The 18,059-nt window shown below is 37.0% G+C and overlaps 1 protein-coding gene across 2 annotated transcripts; it reads left to right on the top strand.

The window, feature by feature from the left end:
- Nucleotides 1-7,013: 7,013 nt before the first annotated feature.
- LOC147396398 (uncharacterized) lies at nt 7,014-17,160 on the top strand. 2 transcript variants are annotated; one of them, XM_086450454.1, is made up of 4 exons: nt 7,014-7,187; nt 15,813-16,013; nt 16,693-16,751; nt 16,932-17,160. In XM_086450454.1, exons 1-3 carry the CDS (start codon nt 7,077-7,079, stop codon nt 16,744-16,746), a joined length of 366 nt encoding a protein of 121 aa, XP_086306580.1. In that variant the 5' UTR covers nt 7,014-7,076; the 3' UTR covers nt 16,747-16,751; nt 16,932-17,160. The 2 variants fall into 2 exon arrangements, with proteins under 2 accessions (XP_086306580.1, XP_086306581.1); XM_086450455.1 differs by lacking the exon at nt 16,693-16,751 and having other exon boundaries at nt 7,017-7,187.
- The last annotated feature ends 899 nt before the right edge of the window (nt 17,161-18,059 follow it).

Raw genomic sequence — 18,059 nt, 5'->3', positions numbered from 1 at the left:
GATTAATCAACTTGTCAACCCGATCGCAAAGGTTCCCAATGATGGATGTTTATTCCAATGCTTCATTTTGTTACCAGATATGTTTCAGAAATCCGGATGAGGTATCTCGAACTGACAAAACTTAGAAATCACACTACGCTAGGTAAATACGACCCCAGAAACATAGAAATCATCATCTTGCAAACTAAAAAGAAGCTTCACGATAAAAATCACTAAAAATGACCAAATTATCAAAATACCCCTAACATCAAAACAACCCTAGAGCCTACATTACGCTTAGGAAAACTCATTCAAACACATAAAACAACAAATCGAAACCAAATAAATCATTTCACCAATTTTCACAAAATTTGACAAAATTACGAAAATAACCCTCATAAAATTCATGATCATTTCACACAAAAAATTTCATAAATGATAAAAATCAACTTTTTCATTGAATTCCTTACGAGAAACTGATTCCAAAACATCCTGGAACATTGAAAAATGACTTAAAACGTAAAAAATCATCTCCGAGGGCAAAACAGTAATTTCATAATTTTAATAATTAAAATTTTTGAAATTAATAATAAATCATTAAATAATGTAAAGTGAAACATTAATAAAATTAATTATAAAATTTAAACAAAAAAATTGATCAATTAGGCTTTCAAGAAAAATTGTTGATGGTTCGCAAGATATTTCTTTAAGGACCCCTCCATTTGGGGGTCCAAAGAATCAAAGATATAATAGAGGGGGGTTCTCCAAAAATTTAAAGTCAATCAAGCAAGACTAAAGTCAAGATATTAAAGTCAATCAAATAAGGCTAAAGTCAAAATTAAAGTCAATTAAGTAAGACTAGAGTCAAGTATTAAAGTCAATCTCATAAGACTAAGGTCAAAACCCTAAATCAAAACCCTAATCTAAACTAATCAAGTCAATCTCATAAGACTAAGGTCGAAACCCTAAATAAAAACCCTAATCTAAACTAATCAAGTCAATCTCATAAAACTAAAGTCAAAACCCTAAAACCCTAAAGACTAAGTCAAAACCCTAATTGAAACCCTAAAAGAAACCCTAATCAAACCCTAATGCTTATAAAAACTTTATAAATAGGAGCCTCCACACCCTATTTTCGTATCAAAGAAAAAATCCTAGAAAAAGTAGGTGAAGAAGTCTCCACAACCTCCCCAAAATCCTAATTTTGGAGTCCCAACTCCTTCCCTAACACCCCTACTCCGATTTTAGCCTAAAAAACACCCAAAAATCTCTCAAAAACATATAAAAAATCCACAACAAATTCGAAGCACCCAGATCCAAGAAGGAGATACCTTACCTCGGAGATCAGAAATCAGATCCGGAGATAGAACGAAGTGAGGAATACGGTACAAGGAGCCGTTTTCACCAGATCTGAGGGAATATCACTTTTACAGATCGAAGGTAAGATTTTTCATTATTTTTTAATCTAGGTTTGTCATTAGCGATGTAGATTTATTTGGGATAAGTAGAGACTGACAATGGCCGGGCAGGGTTGGTGCCTAACACCTTCCAACCCCGTAACATGATCCCCGGATTCAGATTTTCTATAGTAGATTAGTTCATTATCCGTTTTAGAGTCAGTTTGGTTTCTAGACCATAATAACTAGGTGGCGACTCCCAAACCTTAATGGTCAAAAGCGGATCCGCGCACCCCACGGATCAATGGCGTTTTCAATTGGAGATGGAAGAATGATTGGAATTGGGTCAGAATTAGAGTCGAGGAGATGAAGAACCTGATGGGCTGCCTAAGGAGGAATAATGACATTTTCGTCTTTTCAAAATATGACAGGGATCAATCCAGATGTGATATATCACCATTTAAATTCCTCATCAGATATGAAGCCAATAAAATAGAAGCCTAGATGGTTGACATTCTATTTAAAGAAGTTGTGAATGAGAAGGTCATTAGGTTGATCAGAGCAGGGTTCATTAGAGGAGTGCATTTCCTAGATTGGATAGCTAACATAGTTGTAGTTCCAAAGAAGAAAGAGAAGGTTAGGGTCTGCATCAACTTCATAAATTTGAACAAGACCTACCCTAAAGACAACTTCCCAATGCTGCAAATTGATTGGTTGATGGATGCAACTTCAGACACGAGAGGCTATCCTTCATGGATGGCTATTCAGGCTACAATCAGATCCAACTCAACCCGATAGATCATAAAAAAATCATGTTCATAACCGAGTAGGGCTTTTATTGTTATAAGGTTATGCCATTCAAGTTGAGGAATGTAGGAACCACATATAAAAGGTTTGTAACTAATCTGTTTAGAGACTTGCTCGAAAAAACAAAAGAAATGTACTTCGATGATCTACTAGTCAAGAGTAGAAAACAACATGACCACGTAGCATATCTCAAGGGTGTTGTAGACACCTTATTTTTGCATTTGCCCGATTAATCAACTCATCAACTTGATTGCGATATTTCCTAATGATGGATGAATATTCTAATGTTTTTAGTTGTTACTAGATGTGTTTCCAAAGTTCGGATGAGATATTTCAAGCAAACAAAACTTTAGAAACCACACTACGCTAAGAAAATATGACAAAAAACATGGAAATCATTATTTTTAGACAAAAAGAAGTTTTACGAGAAAAATCATAAAAAAATGACCAAATTATCAAAATACCCCTAACATCAAAACATCCTTAGAACCTACATTACATTTAGGAAAATCCTTTCGAACATATAAAACGACAAACTAAAATCAAATAAATTATTTTGTCAATTTTCACAAAATTCGACAAAATTATGAAAACATCCCTCATAAGGTCCATAATCATTTTACACTAAAAACGTGGAAGTGACACAAACCAATATTCTCATTGAATTTCTACGAAAAACTAATTCCTAAATATTCTAAAACGTCGAAAAATAACATTCCAACTCAAAAGTCATTTTTAAGGACATAACAATAATTTTTCACCCCTAAAATTCAAAACTTTGAAACTAATAATTAAAACATTAATTAATGTAAAGTGAAATTTTAATAAATCAAATTAAAATTCTTGAACAAATAAAATCAATTAATTAAGCCTACGGGCCAAATTTTAAATGATGGCATTTTTACTTAAGTGGGGCCCACATGATATTTAATAAAAAACTCTCCACCTAAAGAATTAAAAATAATTTAATAAAGAACGTTCCATTGGGGGGGGGATCTCCAAAATTTAAAAAATTCTCATTTTACATAAGTCAACAAATTCAAAATTCAAAATTAAAATAAAACCTAATTAAAAACTAGTTAAAATCTTATCTAAACTATTTAACAGATTAGTTAGAGGTAAATCTTATATCTAAGAAACCTAATCAAATACTAATCTTATATAACTCTTTAAAAATGAGTCTCCATCACCTAATCTCGTAGATCTAGAAAATCTTAAAAAATAGAAGTCAAAAACTCTCCTAAAACTTTCTCAAACCTTAATTCTGAATCCCTTAATCCATACCTAACTCCCAAACCCTAATTTTTCACTTAAAAAACACTTAGAAACTCTTAAAAACACTCCAAAAGTTAGTAAAAGATTCAGATCTAAGGGAAGAAAGTCTCATCTTGAATATCATAAATAGATATAGCTATGGAGATAAAAATGAGAAGATTCACATGAGAAATGCTCCCTACCAGTTTTTAAGGGAATCGACTATTGCAATCACTCAGGTAAAGAAAGGTAATTATTTATTTATGTTATTTTTTACAATGTAAAATTTTTGAAGAAAAGTAGAAATCGGCGTTCGTCGGGCGGGATTAGTGCCTAACACCTTCCAATCCCGTAATATGAACCCCGTACCCATAGTTTTATTTCATAGTTTAGTACTTCTCGTCCTTTAGAGTCATGTTTTGGTTCTTAGACTGTAAAACTAGGTGTTAACTCCCAAAAAAATAAAAGTGGATCCGCACCCATGGATCGAGGATGTTTTTAGGTGTATTTTTCAGATAAGAAGAATCATATGCCTCTCAAGCCCGAGAAATGTACTTTTTGATCATGTCAGGGAAGTTCTTGGGATACCATTTACTAAGATCAGGATTGAAGCAAACCTTGATCATATTAGAGTTCTGATGGAGATGTCTTTCCCAAAGACGAAGAAGCAAGTGCAAAAGTTGGTTTAAAGGATAGTAATACTAAACAAGTTCATCTCCAGATTGTTTGACAAATGCAGACCACTTTACTTATTATTGAGGAAAATGAAGAAGTTTGATTGGTCAAATGAGTGCCAGCGAGCCTTCTCAGAATTGAAGTAGTATTTGGGATAACCTCCCATTTTATCAAAATCAAATGAATGGGAGGAACTCAGGTTGTACTTAGAAGCATCAGAGTACGCAATCAACTCGGTACTGGTTAGGATAGGGGTATTAAGAGAACAACCAGTTTATTTCTTAAGCAAAACCTTGACTAATGTAGAAACTAGCTATATGAAGTTTGAGAAGCTCAGTCTGATCTTAGTTACTCAACTCTGAGACTTAGGCCATACTTTTAGGCACATAAAATCCACTTCATCACAAAGTATCCATTAAAGACTATACTCGAAAAAACAAAAATGAAGGATTGCAAAATGGGCAATACAACTGGCCAAGTTCAAAATAGAGTATCAGCTAGGAATCTCAATAAAAAGGTAGGTTATGGCAAATGTTTTAGCTAATTTTCCTATGGAGGAGAATCCAGAATTGTTGGTAAAAGAACTAACGATGGAGGATATTATAAATCAGTGGGAAGTAGAGTTTGGGTGGAAAATCTTCGTTGATAGGTCCTCAAATTCAAAAAGGTCAGACATTGGGGCAGTATAGTCACACTAGAGAAAATGAGAATCAAAAGAACGAGTAGATTCAAGTATGAAAACCTTACCCGAGCTCTGAGTTCAAAATTCCACATTTTATAGTGACTCAGAGCTGGTCATCAACCATGTTAATGAAAAGTTCAAAGCAAGAGATTGACAAATGCAGCTCTACTTGATGAAAATCAAGATAATAAAAGACCAAGGAAATAAGAAGAGGTAAATAAAAAGGTTCTTGTATTCATTGAAGACCAAATGTTACAATCTTTTTTGCTCTCTCACAGATTTACAGAATTTTAAAAATAAAACTTAATTTAAAATGAAAAATACAAGAGAAAAGGCCAAAGGCCTTAGGTTAAAGGAAGATGGGCCCTTTCCTTATTGAGAAAGGGTTCTATTTATAAACAAATGAGGTTTTAGAAGAATCCATTTCAATCTGCCATGCATATTACAATTAGGAGCATGTATAAGTACTAATCCCAAAAAATTTGGGCGACCCATGTAGGTTTCACCGTACCACGCCATGCACTAATCGCGTTGCGGTGGACTTGGCTCTTCTAGTCTTGGATTTTTGTTGGCTTGACTATTTGGCCCTCCAAATGGTAATGCAAAGTCGATTTAATGATTTTGGTTGTCCACTTTTGATGATTTGATCTTTAACCTGCACAGTGAACACGTACATGATCAAGTTTTGCGACAAATATGGTGAAATATGCAGCATGATATTTAGAGGCTTAACATGATTATTTACTTAATATAACAAAATAGCAACGGAAATCGAAATAAATTACTGGGAGAAATGTGGATAAATCAATATTTTGAGACATTGATCATGGGTGTTGCAACTTTGACAAAATTGCATAGTGTTGAAAGCCATTGGAGATTTGAGAATTGAGAAGTGAGAAAGAGAGCTCGAAGCAAGAAATTACATAGTGTGTGTAACTGAGAAGGTGATAAAAGTTTTGAAAATTTGTAAAAATGTCTTATTTATAGCCAAGCAATAGAGAGGGAAAATCAATGAAGTGGCATATACGTTTGAAATCTCAAACATTGTAAATAATGGCTTGGGATTAATGAAGAGACATAGTGGGACACTTGTAAGGCTCTGACTTGGAATGTATAGGCGTGATGATGGTCCATTAATCAGGAGACGACAAACGTTATGATTGTGATAAGGGTGTGTCCTAATGATGACATCCATTCGAAATTGGGAACAATTCTTGAGATGAAGGCGAAGCTTCGCGCTTTCTCTTTAGGGGGCAACTGTAGAGGGTAAAAGTTGTGACAGGTTTGAGCTGAACAAGATGATCCTGACTAAAGGAAAGGGAATGGACAGGACTCCAAGAAAGTGGTACCTATGACAGCGTAGGGCTGGATTAGGTTTCTACCCTGACGTCGGAGTAGGGGAAACAAGATGGGTTTGACAAATCTGATCTCCAAAGATCAAATTGAAATCCCAAGATTTAGGGAACCAGAATTGGAATGATTTTGCTTTGGTTAAGATTCCATAGGTCATGGGATCTTCCATGATTTAGTCCTGAATTAAGAGGAGTGGAATCATGATCCTAGATTCTAGGGAAAACATATAAATAGATCTAAGATCAAGAGAGAAAGGGTTTTTTTTTTTTCCTTTCAATTGAGTGGAAACACAATATAAAGCATTCTTCTTCTTCTTTTTCGTCAAAACCTAACTTGATTGTCGAAGAAGTTTTGGTAGGTACCACACCGGTACTTGCAGGTGACATGAATAAGGAGCATTCCATCTGAGTTGCAAAATAGAGTTGGTAAAGGTAATTTAGAATCGCATCTACAATTCACAATTCAAATTTTTGTTAATTATCATCATCTTCTTTAGGATAAATAATTGCAAATTTTATATTTTTATACATACCACTTATCTTTTTTTTAAGCCATTATTATTACTAAATTACCTAGTATTAATGAGGAATGAGCCAAACCATTTTGCTTGGGTTTGGTTGAGCATTGTACGATAGAGGTCGGGTTGAGCACAGGCACCGGTTGGTGTTTGTTAAGTGTGGGTTGGGCATGGGTTGATCCCCGGTCCCCAATTTGCCCGAGTTGCAGCCTTACGATGTCCACTTGCTCTTGGAGGATGCCGATTTGAGTTGGTCTATCCGAGTTTTGTTTGACCGAGTTTGAAAATGCACACTTGGGTTAGGTGGCATCTTCCAAGGCAATAAATGAGTCCACGACCACGAGACGGTATTTAGGGTTTTTGTGTGTTGGGACAGGGGAGAGAGTAAACAAAAAAATAGGAGTGAGTGAAGATGCCTTGCCTGAACCTGTCCACCAACGTGAGCCTGGATGGGATAGACACATCCTCCATCCTCTCTGAATCCACCAAGACTGTCGCTAAGATCATCGGCAAACCAGAAGCCGTCGGTTATCTCTCTCTCTCTCTCTCTCTTATAGTTTTTTAGTTATTTAATCTCTGCAACTCAACTACTGACTTACATTCCAGTTTTTGAGTGTTTTCCTTAACTTTAGTTGGTAAATTTAGTTAAATCTCCTGTGACGAGGAACTACTTGGTCTATTTGTCCCTGTTTCGAGGTGCAACAGTTTAATTGTTGTTTGAGTCTAATTTTCTTACAAATGGATGCAAAAAATTTAGAATTGATAGAAAATGGCATGTAAACGCTTTTCGAAGATAATCTAAAGTCTGAATGTCTCTTTAGAGTACTCACTCTCCTTGTCCAGTTGTTCCCCACATATCGCAAAACGCACCCCACTTAGAAAAAAAAAAAAAACGAATATACCGAATGAATCCATTTGGTGACATCTTACCCAAACTGTTCAAAACGATTCCATTACTAATTTTTTATGAATGGGTTTCATTGAATGGACTAATTTGGCTAGTTCTTAAGAATTTATATTTTAATCCACCGTTCCAACATGCAAAAGCTAGTTTTTATTTTATCTTAATCGTGTCACTTAAGAGAAACCCTCTGCATTCTAATGAAATACATTATGATGAGAAATAAACTTTTACAACACTTTGACACGCGAGCACAACTGTTCAATTTTAGTTTTAAAATCTCGGGGATACATTCCAACAAATGGGTACATTAAAAAGAACTAATGAAACACTCAATGCAATTGTAAGAACAAACTAATGAATGAGAATACAAACTAATGAACTGATTTGTAACCATTTATAAAATTTTTGGACAAAAAGAAGGAGAGGAAGAAAAGTTACAAATTTGAACCTGGATTGATAGACTGGTAGCACTCAATTTCTTCCCCCCACCCTCCATTGATTGAGAATACATACTCCATACTAGTTTTGATTAAGAACCTTTGCAAGTCACTCATGAAAATTTTAGCGAAACTCAGGACAAGTCTAGCCTTTTTCACTTTAAGAAGAGCTAGAGTAGCAGCTGCCACTAATGGAGTTCACTTTGATGCCACATCTAAGTTTTTCAAAAGCTTTATGTATGACCATATAAGTGTTACATTCACACTGACCAATAGAGGAGGAAACAATTCTGTAACTTTCCTAAATGAACATGGTTATTGTGTTACTTAGTCATGTAGCTGAGGATTGAACCAGCCAAGAGAGTGGTTGATAACAGACCCAAATGAAAGAAATTAAGGGGAAAAGATGATAGAAGTAAGGAGAACTATAAGCCCTAAGGCTGCTTGATAGGTTAAGGGAAAAACCCTTGAGAAGGGTTATTTCTATTAGAAATTTTCAGCCAAAAAGTTTCTTTACAATGTGAAAGAGATGTATTTATAATAAACCCTACTAAATATAGATCTAGACCACTCATTTACTTTTAATCTGAATCATCCAAATAAATTGTAACCATAATTAATAGAAATGCCCTTAGTGATCACATGACTATCACATGACTCTTTTAAACAATTAGAAAATTACCAAGATTCCACTAGTAACAATAAAACATAGAAAATGAAAATAAAACAACATTGTTTTGGTTCTTCATTTCAATACTATTGCTCCGGCATCAATTCCCCTTAGTTTAAGAGATCTCGACTCCGACGAGAATACATGCTTGTACTGATCATAGATGGCTGGGTCCGATTGTTTCAGCTCTTCTTCAGAAATCCAGGTACTTCCACTTGGAGGTTTGCCCAACCACTTAATAAGAAAGCGTCGGTACTGGCTGCCACGCTGTGAGATAACTTCCTTCATATCAAGAATGTTTTCAATCATATCGCGTGGCTTCTTAGGAAGTTGTTCTGCCCAATCAGTTGCGGCTGCTTGGTCCTCATCACCATCAAACCCATAGAAATCAAATAGATCAGCCATGTTAAATATGGGACTAATTTGGAGTTCATTTGGCAATTCTACCACATAAGCATTAGCACCAATCCTCTTAACAATTTTGCACGGCCCAATTTTTCTAGACTTCAATTTGTGATAGGTACCACGAGGGAATCTCTCTTTTCTCAAGTACACCATAACCTGATCTCCTTCCCTGAACTCCTTGATACGACGCTTTTGGTTAGCATCCTCTTGATAATGCTCATTACTCGTCCTAATAGCATCACGAACTTCAGCATGAATACGTTTGATATGATCTGCATAGGCCTCACCTTCTTCGCTATTCCTTGCTTCAGGAGGCAAAGGAACTTAGTCAATGACATGTTGTGGCCTATCTCCATATGCAGCCTCAAATGGTGTCTTCTTTGTAGTTCGATTGACGGAATTGTTGGTAGCAAATTCCACTTGAGGTAACACCATATCCCACAACTTCACATGATCGCCCTCTATACAATGAAGAAGGTTTCCCAAGCTCTGATTAACCACTTCCGTTTGTCCATCGGTTTGTGGATGGTATGTGCATGAATATTGCAGTTGCATACCCAACTTCTTCCAAAGTGTTCGCCAAAAATGCCCCACAAACTTGACGTCACAATCTGAAACGATAGTAGATGGAACACCATGTTGCCAAACTATCTCTTTGAAAAACAATTCAGCCAAATGAGATGCATCTGTACTCTTGGGACATGGTATAAAATGAGCCATTTTCGAAAATCGGTCCACAACTACAAAAATAGAATCATAACCCCTTGCTGTACTAGGCAAGCCCAACACAAAATCCATTCTAAGATCGATCCAAGGGGAAGTAGGGGCAGGAAGGGGGTGTACGAACCAGTATTTTGTGACTGTCCCTTAGCATATTGACAAACTCGATACCTACGAACCAGCCTTTCAACATCCTTGTTCATCGGTGGCCAATAATATCGATTTGCCACTAGATCCAAAGTTTTGTCCCGACCCCAATGTCCCCCAAGTTTGTTCACCATGCAGCTCCCGTATAATTTGTTCATGAAGAGACCCTTTCGGCACACAAAGCTTACTATTCTTAAACAAGTAACCGTCATGTACAACAAATGGAAATGCCAAATCAGTTGACGGACTTTCTAATTCACTTAGTATTTTGCTGAAATAAGTATCAACAGCATACTGATTTTTCAGTTCATCAAAACCAATAACTTGAGCTTGCAGAGTAGTCAATAACATAACCTGCCTACTCAATGTATCAGCCACCTTATTGGATTCACCTGACTTGTGTTTCAGTGAGAAATTGAACTCCTGAATATAATCATTCCACTTGGCGTGGTCAGATTTAATTTCTTTTGGGAGTTGAGATAGCGTAATGTGACCTGAATATATTACAAACTTGAGATGTAGTAAGTTGTGTCGCCAATGCTGAAGTGCTCGGATCAAAGCATAAAACTCTAGATCATGCGTGGAATAACGTCTTTTGGCCTTCATCAACTTCTCACTAAAGAAGACAATAGGTCGTGTTTCTTGACTTAAAACATCCCCGATGCCCACGTGAGATGCATCACATTCTACCATGAAGGCCTTCTCAAAATCAGGTAATACAAGTACTGGTGCCTCTGTCATCATTTGCTTAATCTTTGCAAAAGTTCGATCAACAAATTTGGTCCACATAAAGGTGGAGCCCTTCAAACATTCGGTTATGGGACTCATGATGGAGCTGAAATTGCGTATAAATCGCCTGTAGAATGTGGCTAGACCATGGAAGCTTCTAACATCTCCAATGGTCTAAGGAGTTGGTCACTCTATGATGGCCTTTACCTTTTTTGGATCAGCTTTCAACCCTTCTGCTGACACAATGAAGCCAAGAAATACCACCTGGTCGCGCAAAAATGAGCACCTTTTCAAGTTAATGTAGAGTTTCTCATGGTATAGAACCTCCATAACTTGTTGCAAGTGTTTGTGGTGCTCATCATTGTTACGACTATATATTAAAATATCATCAAAATAAACAACAACAAAATAATCGATAAAAGGACGCAGTACCTTGATCATCATGCACATGAATGTACTTGGAGCATTAGAGAGTCCAAAAGGCATTACAAGCCACTTATATAAACCATCGGGGGTCTTAAAAGCTGTCTTCCATTCGTCACCAGGCCTGATTTGTATTTGGTGATACCCAATCCTCAAATCAAGTTTTAAGAACACAAATGACCCCGACAACATGTCTAACATGTACGCTAGTTGCGGTATAGGAAATCGGTTGATTGTTATCTTGTTGATTGCACGACTATCAACACACATCGCCAAGACCCGTCCTTTTTTTGGAGTAAGTAATGCTGGAACAACACAAGGGCTCCTACTTTCTCGTACCAGGCCCTTTTGTATGAGTTCCTCCACTTGTCTTCGCACTTCCAACTGATTCATGGGTGGCATACAATAAGGTGCTTGATTCAGCAAGGACGCTCCAGGAACTAAGTCGATTGCATGTTGTATACTCTTCATAGGTGGCAACCCACTAGGTAATTCAGGTGGAATTAACTCCTCAAATTTCACCAACAGCTGGACAATTTCTGGAGGATAAGTATTGCTGCTCTTGCTGTCACCACTCGTAGGCTTACTCACCAACACATAAACTATTTCCATTTCTTTACTTTCTTCTTCAAATTGACGTGCAAACAACATATTTGTTATTTTCCCACTCTTGGAAGAACTAGCAACTTCTTCTCTCATAGGATGCAACGTTAACTTCTTTCCCTTCCACTAAAACATATACGTATTTGGTGTCGTTTGGTGGGTCATATCTTGATCAAACAACCAAGGCCTTCCCAATAGAATATGACAAACGTCCACTGGTACCACATTGCATCATACTTCATCTTCATACTCATTTACCCATTGAAAATTTAACCAAGCACCTTGAGGTAATGGGGACCACGTTACCTTTTTGAAACCAAGTAACTTTGTAGGGTTGAGGATGTTTCTCAATTGGCAACTTGAGCTTTTCCACTGCCTCTTTGGACACCATGTTTTCACTGCTGCCTCCATCAAGAATGACATTGCCCACCTTCCCGCCACAACAAACGTGTGTGCGGAATATACTTCTCCGTCGCCAATCTTCAGCTTCCTCCAATTTCGGTGTTGTTACGTGTTGAACCACAATGCTTTCTCCTTGCATAGGCAATAAGTCTACTTCTTCCTCTTCCTCCTCATATTGATCATATATTGGTGCATCATAATTCTCCTCTTCACTCTCACCTTCGGCAAGGTTGACTAGTCGTTGGGGATAAATATAAGAAGTATGTCCATGCTCTCAACAAGTAACATCGTGTTGCTGATGTGTTTTCAAACGTATTTGTGTTGCTGCCAGAAGCATCAACAACACCGAATTTTGCTATTTCCTTCCCTTTACTTGTACCTTCACTACCCCCAATACTTCGATTAGACACCCGGCTTGCAGTGGGAGCATTTTTATCCCTTCTAACGGCTGTTGGAACACTACTAACACCTTGGCCTACCTCCAAACTCCTCACATTAATTGCTGCATTGGTATGGTTGGGTGGAATTCGATGAGGTCCCAAACGAGTGACACGTTCCTCCGCTCGAAGTGCATTTTAGTAAGCATCCTCGAGATTGGAAACCCTTATAATTCCCATCTCATCACGAACGGCTAGTCTCAAACCAGAAATATATCGCGCAGTAAGCCGCTCATTAGTCTCATTCAGCCCAACCCGCGTAGACAAATTGTTAAAATCAGTAGTGTAATCTTGCACACTTAAGTCCCTTTGTTTCAGCCCATGGAACTTCTCATATAAGGGTGTTATGCAATCAGCAGGGAGAAATTGCTTGCGAAGCTTCATCTTCATGTGTTCCCATGTACTACTCTTTAAGTTTCCTTGCCTTGCCCGTTGCTCATCAAGACGTCTTCACCATTGAAGAGCCATTCCTTTCAGTTTCATCTTCACAAACAACACCTTATGATCCCCTACCATCGGCTTCCACTTAAAGTAGTTTTCTATGGTGGCTTCCCAATCAAGAAATTCCTTGGCATGCATTCTACCATTAAAATCAGGCACCTCAATCTTTGCTCCAACATTTAAATCGAGTGCTCTCGCTAATCGATCTTCAAGTCTACCACGCTCACGTTGATCACGAACCGCGGGACCATGAAAAGGATTTTCATCAAACACTTCATGTGCATCTTATTCGGATTCACCTTCCGATAAATTTGAAGGTTCACGGTTGCCTTCCGGTACCTCCATTCGAGCCTCTGCACGTTCTCTACATTGAAGGTTATGAACCTCCTGGGTAAGCTGCTCAATCATCCTTCGCATCTCCAACATCTCTCCTTGTTGGGCTTGGTTCATTCTTGCTCCACAGCCTCTTCCTCGTGCTGCCGTGGATGGACCAGATTTGGCTTTGATATCAATATGATGTAGTTGAGGACTGATCCAGCCAAGAGGGTGGTTGATAACAGACCCAAAGGAAATAAATTAAGGGGAAAAGATGATAGAAGCAATGAGAACTATAAAACCTAAGGCTGCTTGATGGGTTAAGGGAAAACCTTTGAGAAGGGTTCTTTTTAGTAGAAATTTCCAGTCAAAAAGTTTCTTTATAATGTGAAAGAGATGTATTAATGATAAACCCTAATAAAACAAATTTAGACCACTCATTTACTTCTAACCTGAATCATCCAAATAACTTGTGATCACAATGGACGGAAATGCCCTTAGTGATCGCATGACTCTTTTAAATAACTAGAAAATTACCAGGATGCCCCTAGTAACAATAAAACACAGAAAAGGAAAACAAAACAGCATTGTTTTGGTTCTTCATTTCAATACTATTGCTCCGGCATCACTTAGCAATAAACAAAGAATGAATCCAGACAACCCTTGGATATTCCTTGTGAGATCACAACATGGTTTAAAGGGGGTAAACAGAAATCCATATTTGTGACCATTTTTTATAGTGTAATATAATAGGAAAGATAGCGGTAATGGTCATACTGAGAACGTCAATAACTGAAAGAAGCATGCTTCTTTTTTTCTTGTGGTCATTGTCCCTTTTTGTTGTTGTTGTTGTTATACTCTTCTAGATTGTCTCCTTGACCTCCTTTTCTTTTAATAAATTCATCTTTACTTATCCAAAAAAAAGAAGAAGAAGAAGCATGGCAGAGTGGAGACCTTAACTGATGGCCAATAAAAAAGTGTAACTTGCATACTAAGCATATTTTGTTGACTCGAATTCTCGCAGCTCTCTTCAGCCCTCAAAACACTACCTTAACTTTTATTCTACAGCCTTCTTAGTGTAAAAGCTCATCCCACTGAAAATCCCAACCCTGAATCCTGATTTCCAAACCTTAAGGATTTTGATTTCCAACACCATATACACCTTTTAAGTTGAACCTAATTTAATCCTATACTCTTTTCAATCTACCACAATCAAAACCTTAGGTTGTCCCATATCGTGTCTGAATAGAAAGGAAGGACGATAATCTACCTACCTTTCTGAGTTGAGTTATTTCAAGAATTCATTTGAGGCTGGAATGAGAGTTGGTGGAGGCAATGTACCTTTACTGCAAGTTGGATGGTTTGCTTGCATACTATTTTGCATTAATTTCTATATTTCATTTTGAGACAAGTATCTTCATAAGTTCTACTACTTTAATCTGTGTCATTCTTGACAACTCCATTGGCCTTTTAGAGCATTCAAACTGCATCAAATGCACTCCTTCTCACTGGTGCCCTCATGAATCTTCATTGCACATCTCCAAACCATCTCAATTATCTTTTCATTGTCTCTTATTGGGGTTACTCCTAGATTTCAGAATGTGCTCATTTCTGATTTCGCCATTCCTAATCTTTCTACTCATCAAGGTAAAAAGTATAGTTGATTCTATTTCTGATCATGAAAGTTTCTCTTTAGGTTAGTCAATTTGCATGTCTGTTATAACACCCATGAGGACGCGTCCACTTCGGTTACCCAAATATTACTTTATGAGCAACATCCTCTCCACTTTAGACAGCTTTATTGAAGAACACAAAGCATGTAATATAAATAAGAACGCTTCTTTGGTCATGTTCACTTGTGAATAATGAACTTGTTTAGCTTTGGCCAAAGAATGGTGGAAGGGTCAAACATTGTATAGGTTTCTTTGGCTTTGTTTTTTTTTGGAAGTAGGAGCTTGTCCCCTTTTGTTGGTCATTTTTTCTCTATGTTCATTAATAAAACCACCTGGTTTCTAATAACTGGATAGTTGAGCAAAATAACTATTTTTATGTTAAATTTACGTACCATACAAAATATTGGTAAAGGTTGACCAAGAAAACCCGATATCCCATAAGTTGAGTAAATCGTGACCAAGTTGTTGGGAATTGAGGAACATTGAACCCATATTGATTTATGTTGCCTCTGGATGATTCATACTGACTCAGATCAGCAAGTTGTGATTCAGATTATGCACCAATGCATCGTTTGAATCAGATGTATTCTATATCAACCAAAGCAAACTGTAAGTCTGTACAGCCCGTGTGTCATATGACAATGGTATGACTAGGTTCCTAATACATATCAGTAATCTGTGAGATGGTACTTCCTGAATGGCATGTGTTTTCCTTTTTATCAGATCAATTATATAATATATCTCAATATATGATTATATCAGGTCATTTGGTTGTTTTTACGTGTTAATTTTTACTGCTCACACGTTAAAAAATTCATTAGTTGGGTTCTGTTAATTTTCAGTATGTCATGATTGTGCTCAAGGGATCAGTACCCATGTCATTTGGCGGGACAGAAGAACCTACCGCTTATGGTGAGCTGGTATCCATTGGGGGCCTCAATTCTGACGTTAACAAGAAATTGAGTGGTGCAATTGCCACGATTCTTGAGAGCAAGCTGTCTGTTCCCAAGTCTCGATTCTTCCTCAAATTCTATGACACTAAGGCAAGCCATATCGACTACTTAACCTAATTTAGCACGTTATTGTAGGACTGCACCTTGGGTGGGGCTGACCCGAGCTGAACCCGATTGATGGGTGAGCCTGGGCTGAGTTATGTTGGCCAAGAATTGAACATAGGTTAGAATAACTCAAACCTGATCTTACTTCAGATTGAGTGTGCGGGCAACCCAGCTCAACCTGAACCCGAGGCTATATGTTAATATATAAATATTCAGATGGGTTTTCTTTGAAGATTTTGTGGGGAGATGGGATTGAGTTCGTAATTTATCAAATCCTTAAATCTCTGTCGTTCTTACTGTATTCTGTAGTTGGCCATCTCGGCCACTTTCTCAATGAGTTTTATTTGTAAATTTTTTTATATATATTAATTATATATTTTTAAAGTATTTTTTTAATTATTTATTATTTAAGATATAAAATTTCTTTGTTAATCAAAACAAAATTAGGCTTGTTCAACAAGCCCAACCTGCCCAAAACTATTGAACTTGGGCTAACCTGAGCTCAACCTGAATTCAGGAGCTCAAGTTCAAGTTGAGCTTGGGTTAATGGGCGCAGGCTCAATGCTCGGGTTAAGGGTGTCTGCCCTCCAACCACCCAACTTGCCTTGCAGCCCTACATTACTGCCCGTCTGTTTCATCTCATTGCATTTTCCTGTTTGTTTAGGCCCATCAGAGTCAAGAATATGCACAGTGTTTGCATGCTTTACACCAGCACTAGATCATGTAAATAACCCTTAACTGTTTGAAGCCACAAGAAAAAGTTACTACTAATCAATTTTTTTTTTGTTCCTATCAAGTACCTTGGTTCAATTTCTGTACCTAAATTTGTTATCATTTCATACTATTTAAGTGTGACTACAGACGATGCTGATGCTCAATTTCTTTTGTACACCATCCTTGCAGGGTTCCAACTTTGGATGGAATGGATCCACCTTCTAGATTCTGTATTTCTTCGGGTGTCTTGTTTTGTGTTATAGCAAACTGAATGCTAGCTATATGCCAAAGATAAAATAAAAATTATGTTGTCTGTTGTTGTTTCATAATTGCAGTGAGGATACTTGAATGGAAACCTCGTGTTAACTTGGGTCAGACATTTAATTGCTGAAAATGCTGTTACATAGTTATTTTTGTATTTGCCTCTCATCATTTCGATTTGGACAACCATGCTGACAAACAGATTTCTAATTTCTTTCTTTCAAAAGGAAAACCATTGAATGTCTTGAAACCATAGGATAGACTTCTAATGGAATAGCGTTCCAGGTGGCACAATCACTTCTCATAGTTAGAAGATTTCGTTGACTTGTACAGGGGAACAAGAGCTGGCAAAACCCGAAACCATTGCGTTGGAACCTTGGGTAAGGCCTGGGCATATTTAGCTTGGGTTTGATCTGGGTTCGGGAAAAAAAAATGACCGAATCAAATAGGGTTGGGTTTGGGCATAGGCATGGGGTTGCCTGATTTGACTGAACCTAAACTTAATATGATTTTAATTTAAAGACAGTTTCTTATATCTTTGTTTCTTTCTTATTCACTAATATGTGATTATTTTCATTATATAATCAATTGATTCGTTATTAATGCTTTTGTTTATGTAATTCTATATTGCCATACAAGGATTATACTACAACTTTAAGTGTTTTGTCTTTGTTAGAAATCACGATTAACTATAAATAGAGGGTGATTATTTTAGATTATCATTATCATCTTCTTTAAATATGCTTATAATTTCCTGTATGTAAATTTTGAAACAAATTATTGCAAAATTTATATTCTTTGACATAACACTTTTTCTTTATTTAAGCCCTAATAATTACTAAATTATCCAATATTAATTATGAATGAATCAATCTGCTCAACCTGACTTGGGTTGGACTCAGGTTGAGCATTTCATGCCCAAGGTCAGGTTGGGAGCGGGTGTGGGTTGGAGTTTGTCAAGTTTGGGTTGAGCTCGGATAGATCCCCAATCCATCCCAACCTGCCCGAGTTTAAGTTCCTAAACACTTGTTTTTTCCCTTATGTTTGTTACACTAG

This window comes from Akebia trifoliata, chromosome 8 (assembly GCF_017979445.1).
Source record: "Akebia trifoliata isolate Shusen 1 chromosome 8, ASM1797944v1, whole genome shotgun sequence".
Lineage (NCBI taxonomy): Eukaryota > Viridiplantae > Streptophyta > Magnoliopsida > Ranunculales > Lardizabalaceae > Akebia > Akebia trifoliata.
Note: the sequence above shows the minus strand (reverse complement) of the source record. Positions and strands in the feature narration are given on the sequence as shown.

Bases quoted from the DNA above. Each gene is read 5' to 3' on its own strand.
- LOC147396398 (XM_086450454.1), top strand. From the start codon at position 7,077: ATGCCTTGCCTGAACCTGTCCACCAACGTGAGCCTGGATGGGATAGAC. The intron at 7,188-15,812 runs GTCGGTTATCTC...GTTAATTTTCAG, and splicing joins TCATCGGCAAACCAGAAGCC to TATGTCATGATTGTGCTCAA. The intron at 16,014-16,692 runs GCAAGCCATATC...CTGTTTGTTTAG, and splicing joins TCAAATTCTATGACACTAAG to GCCCATCAGAGTCAAGAATA.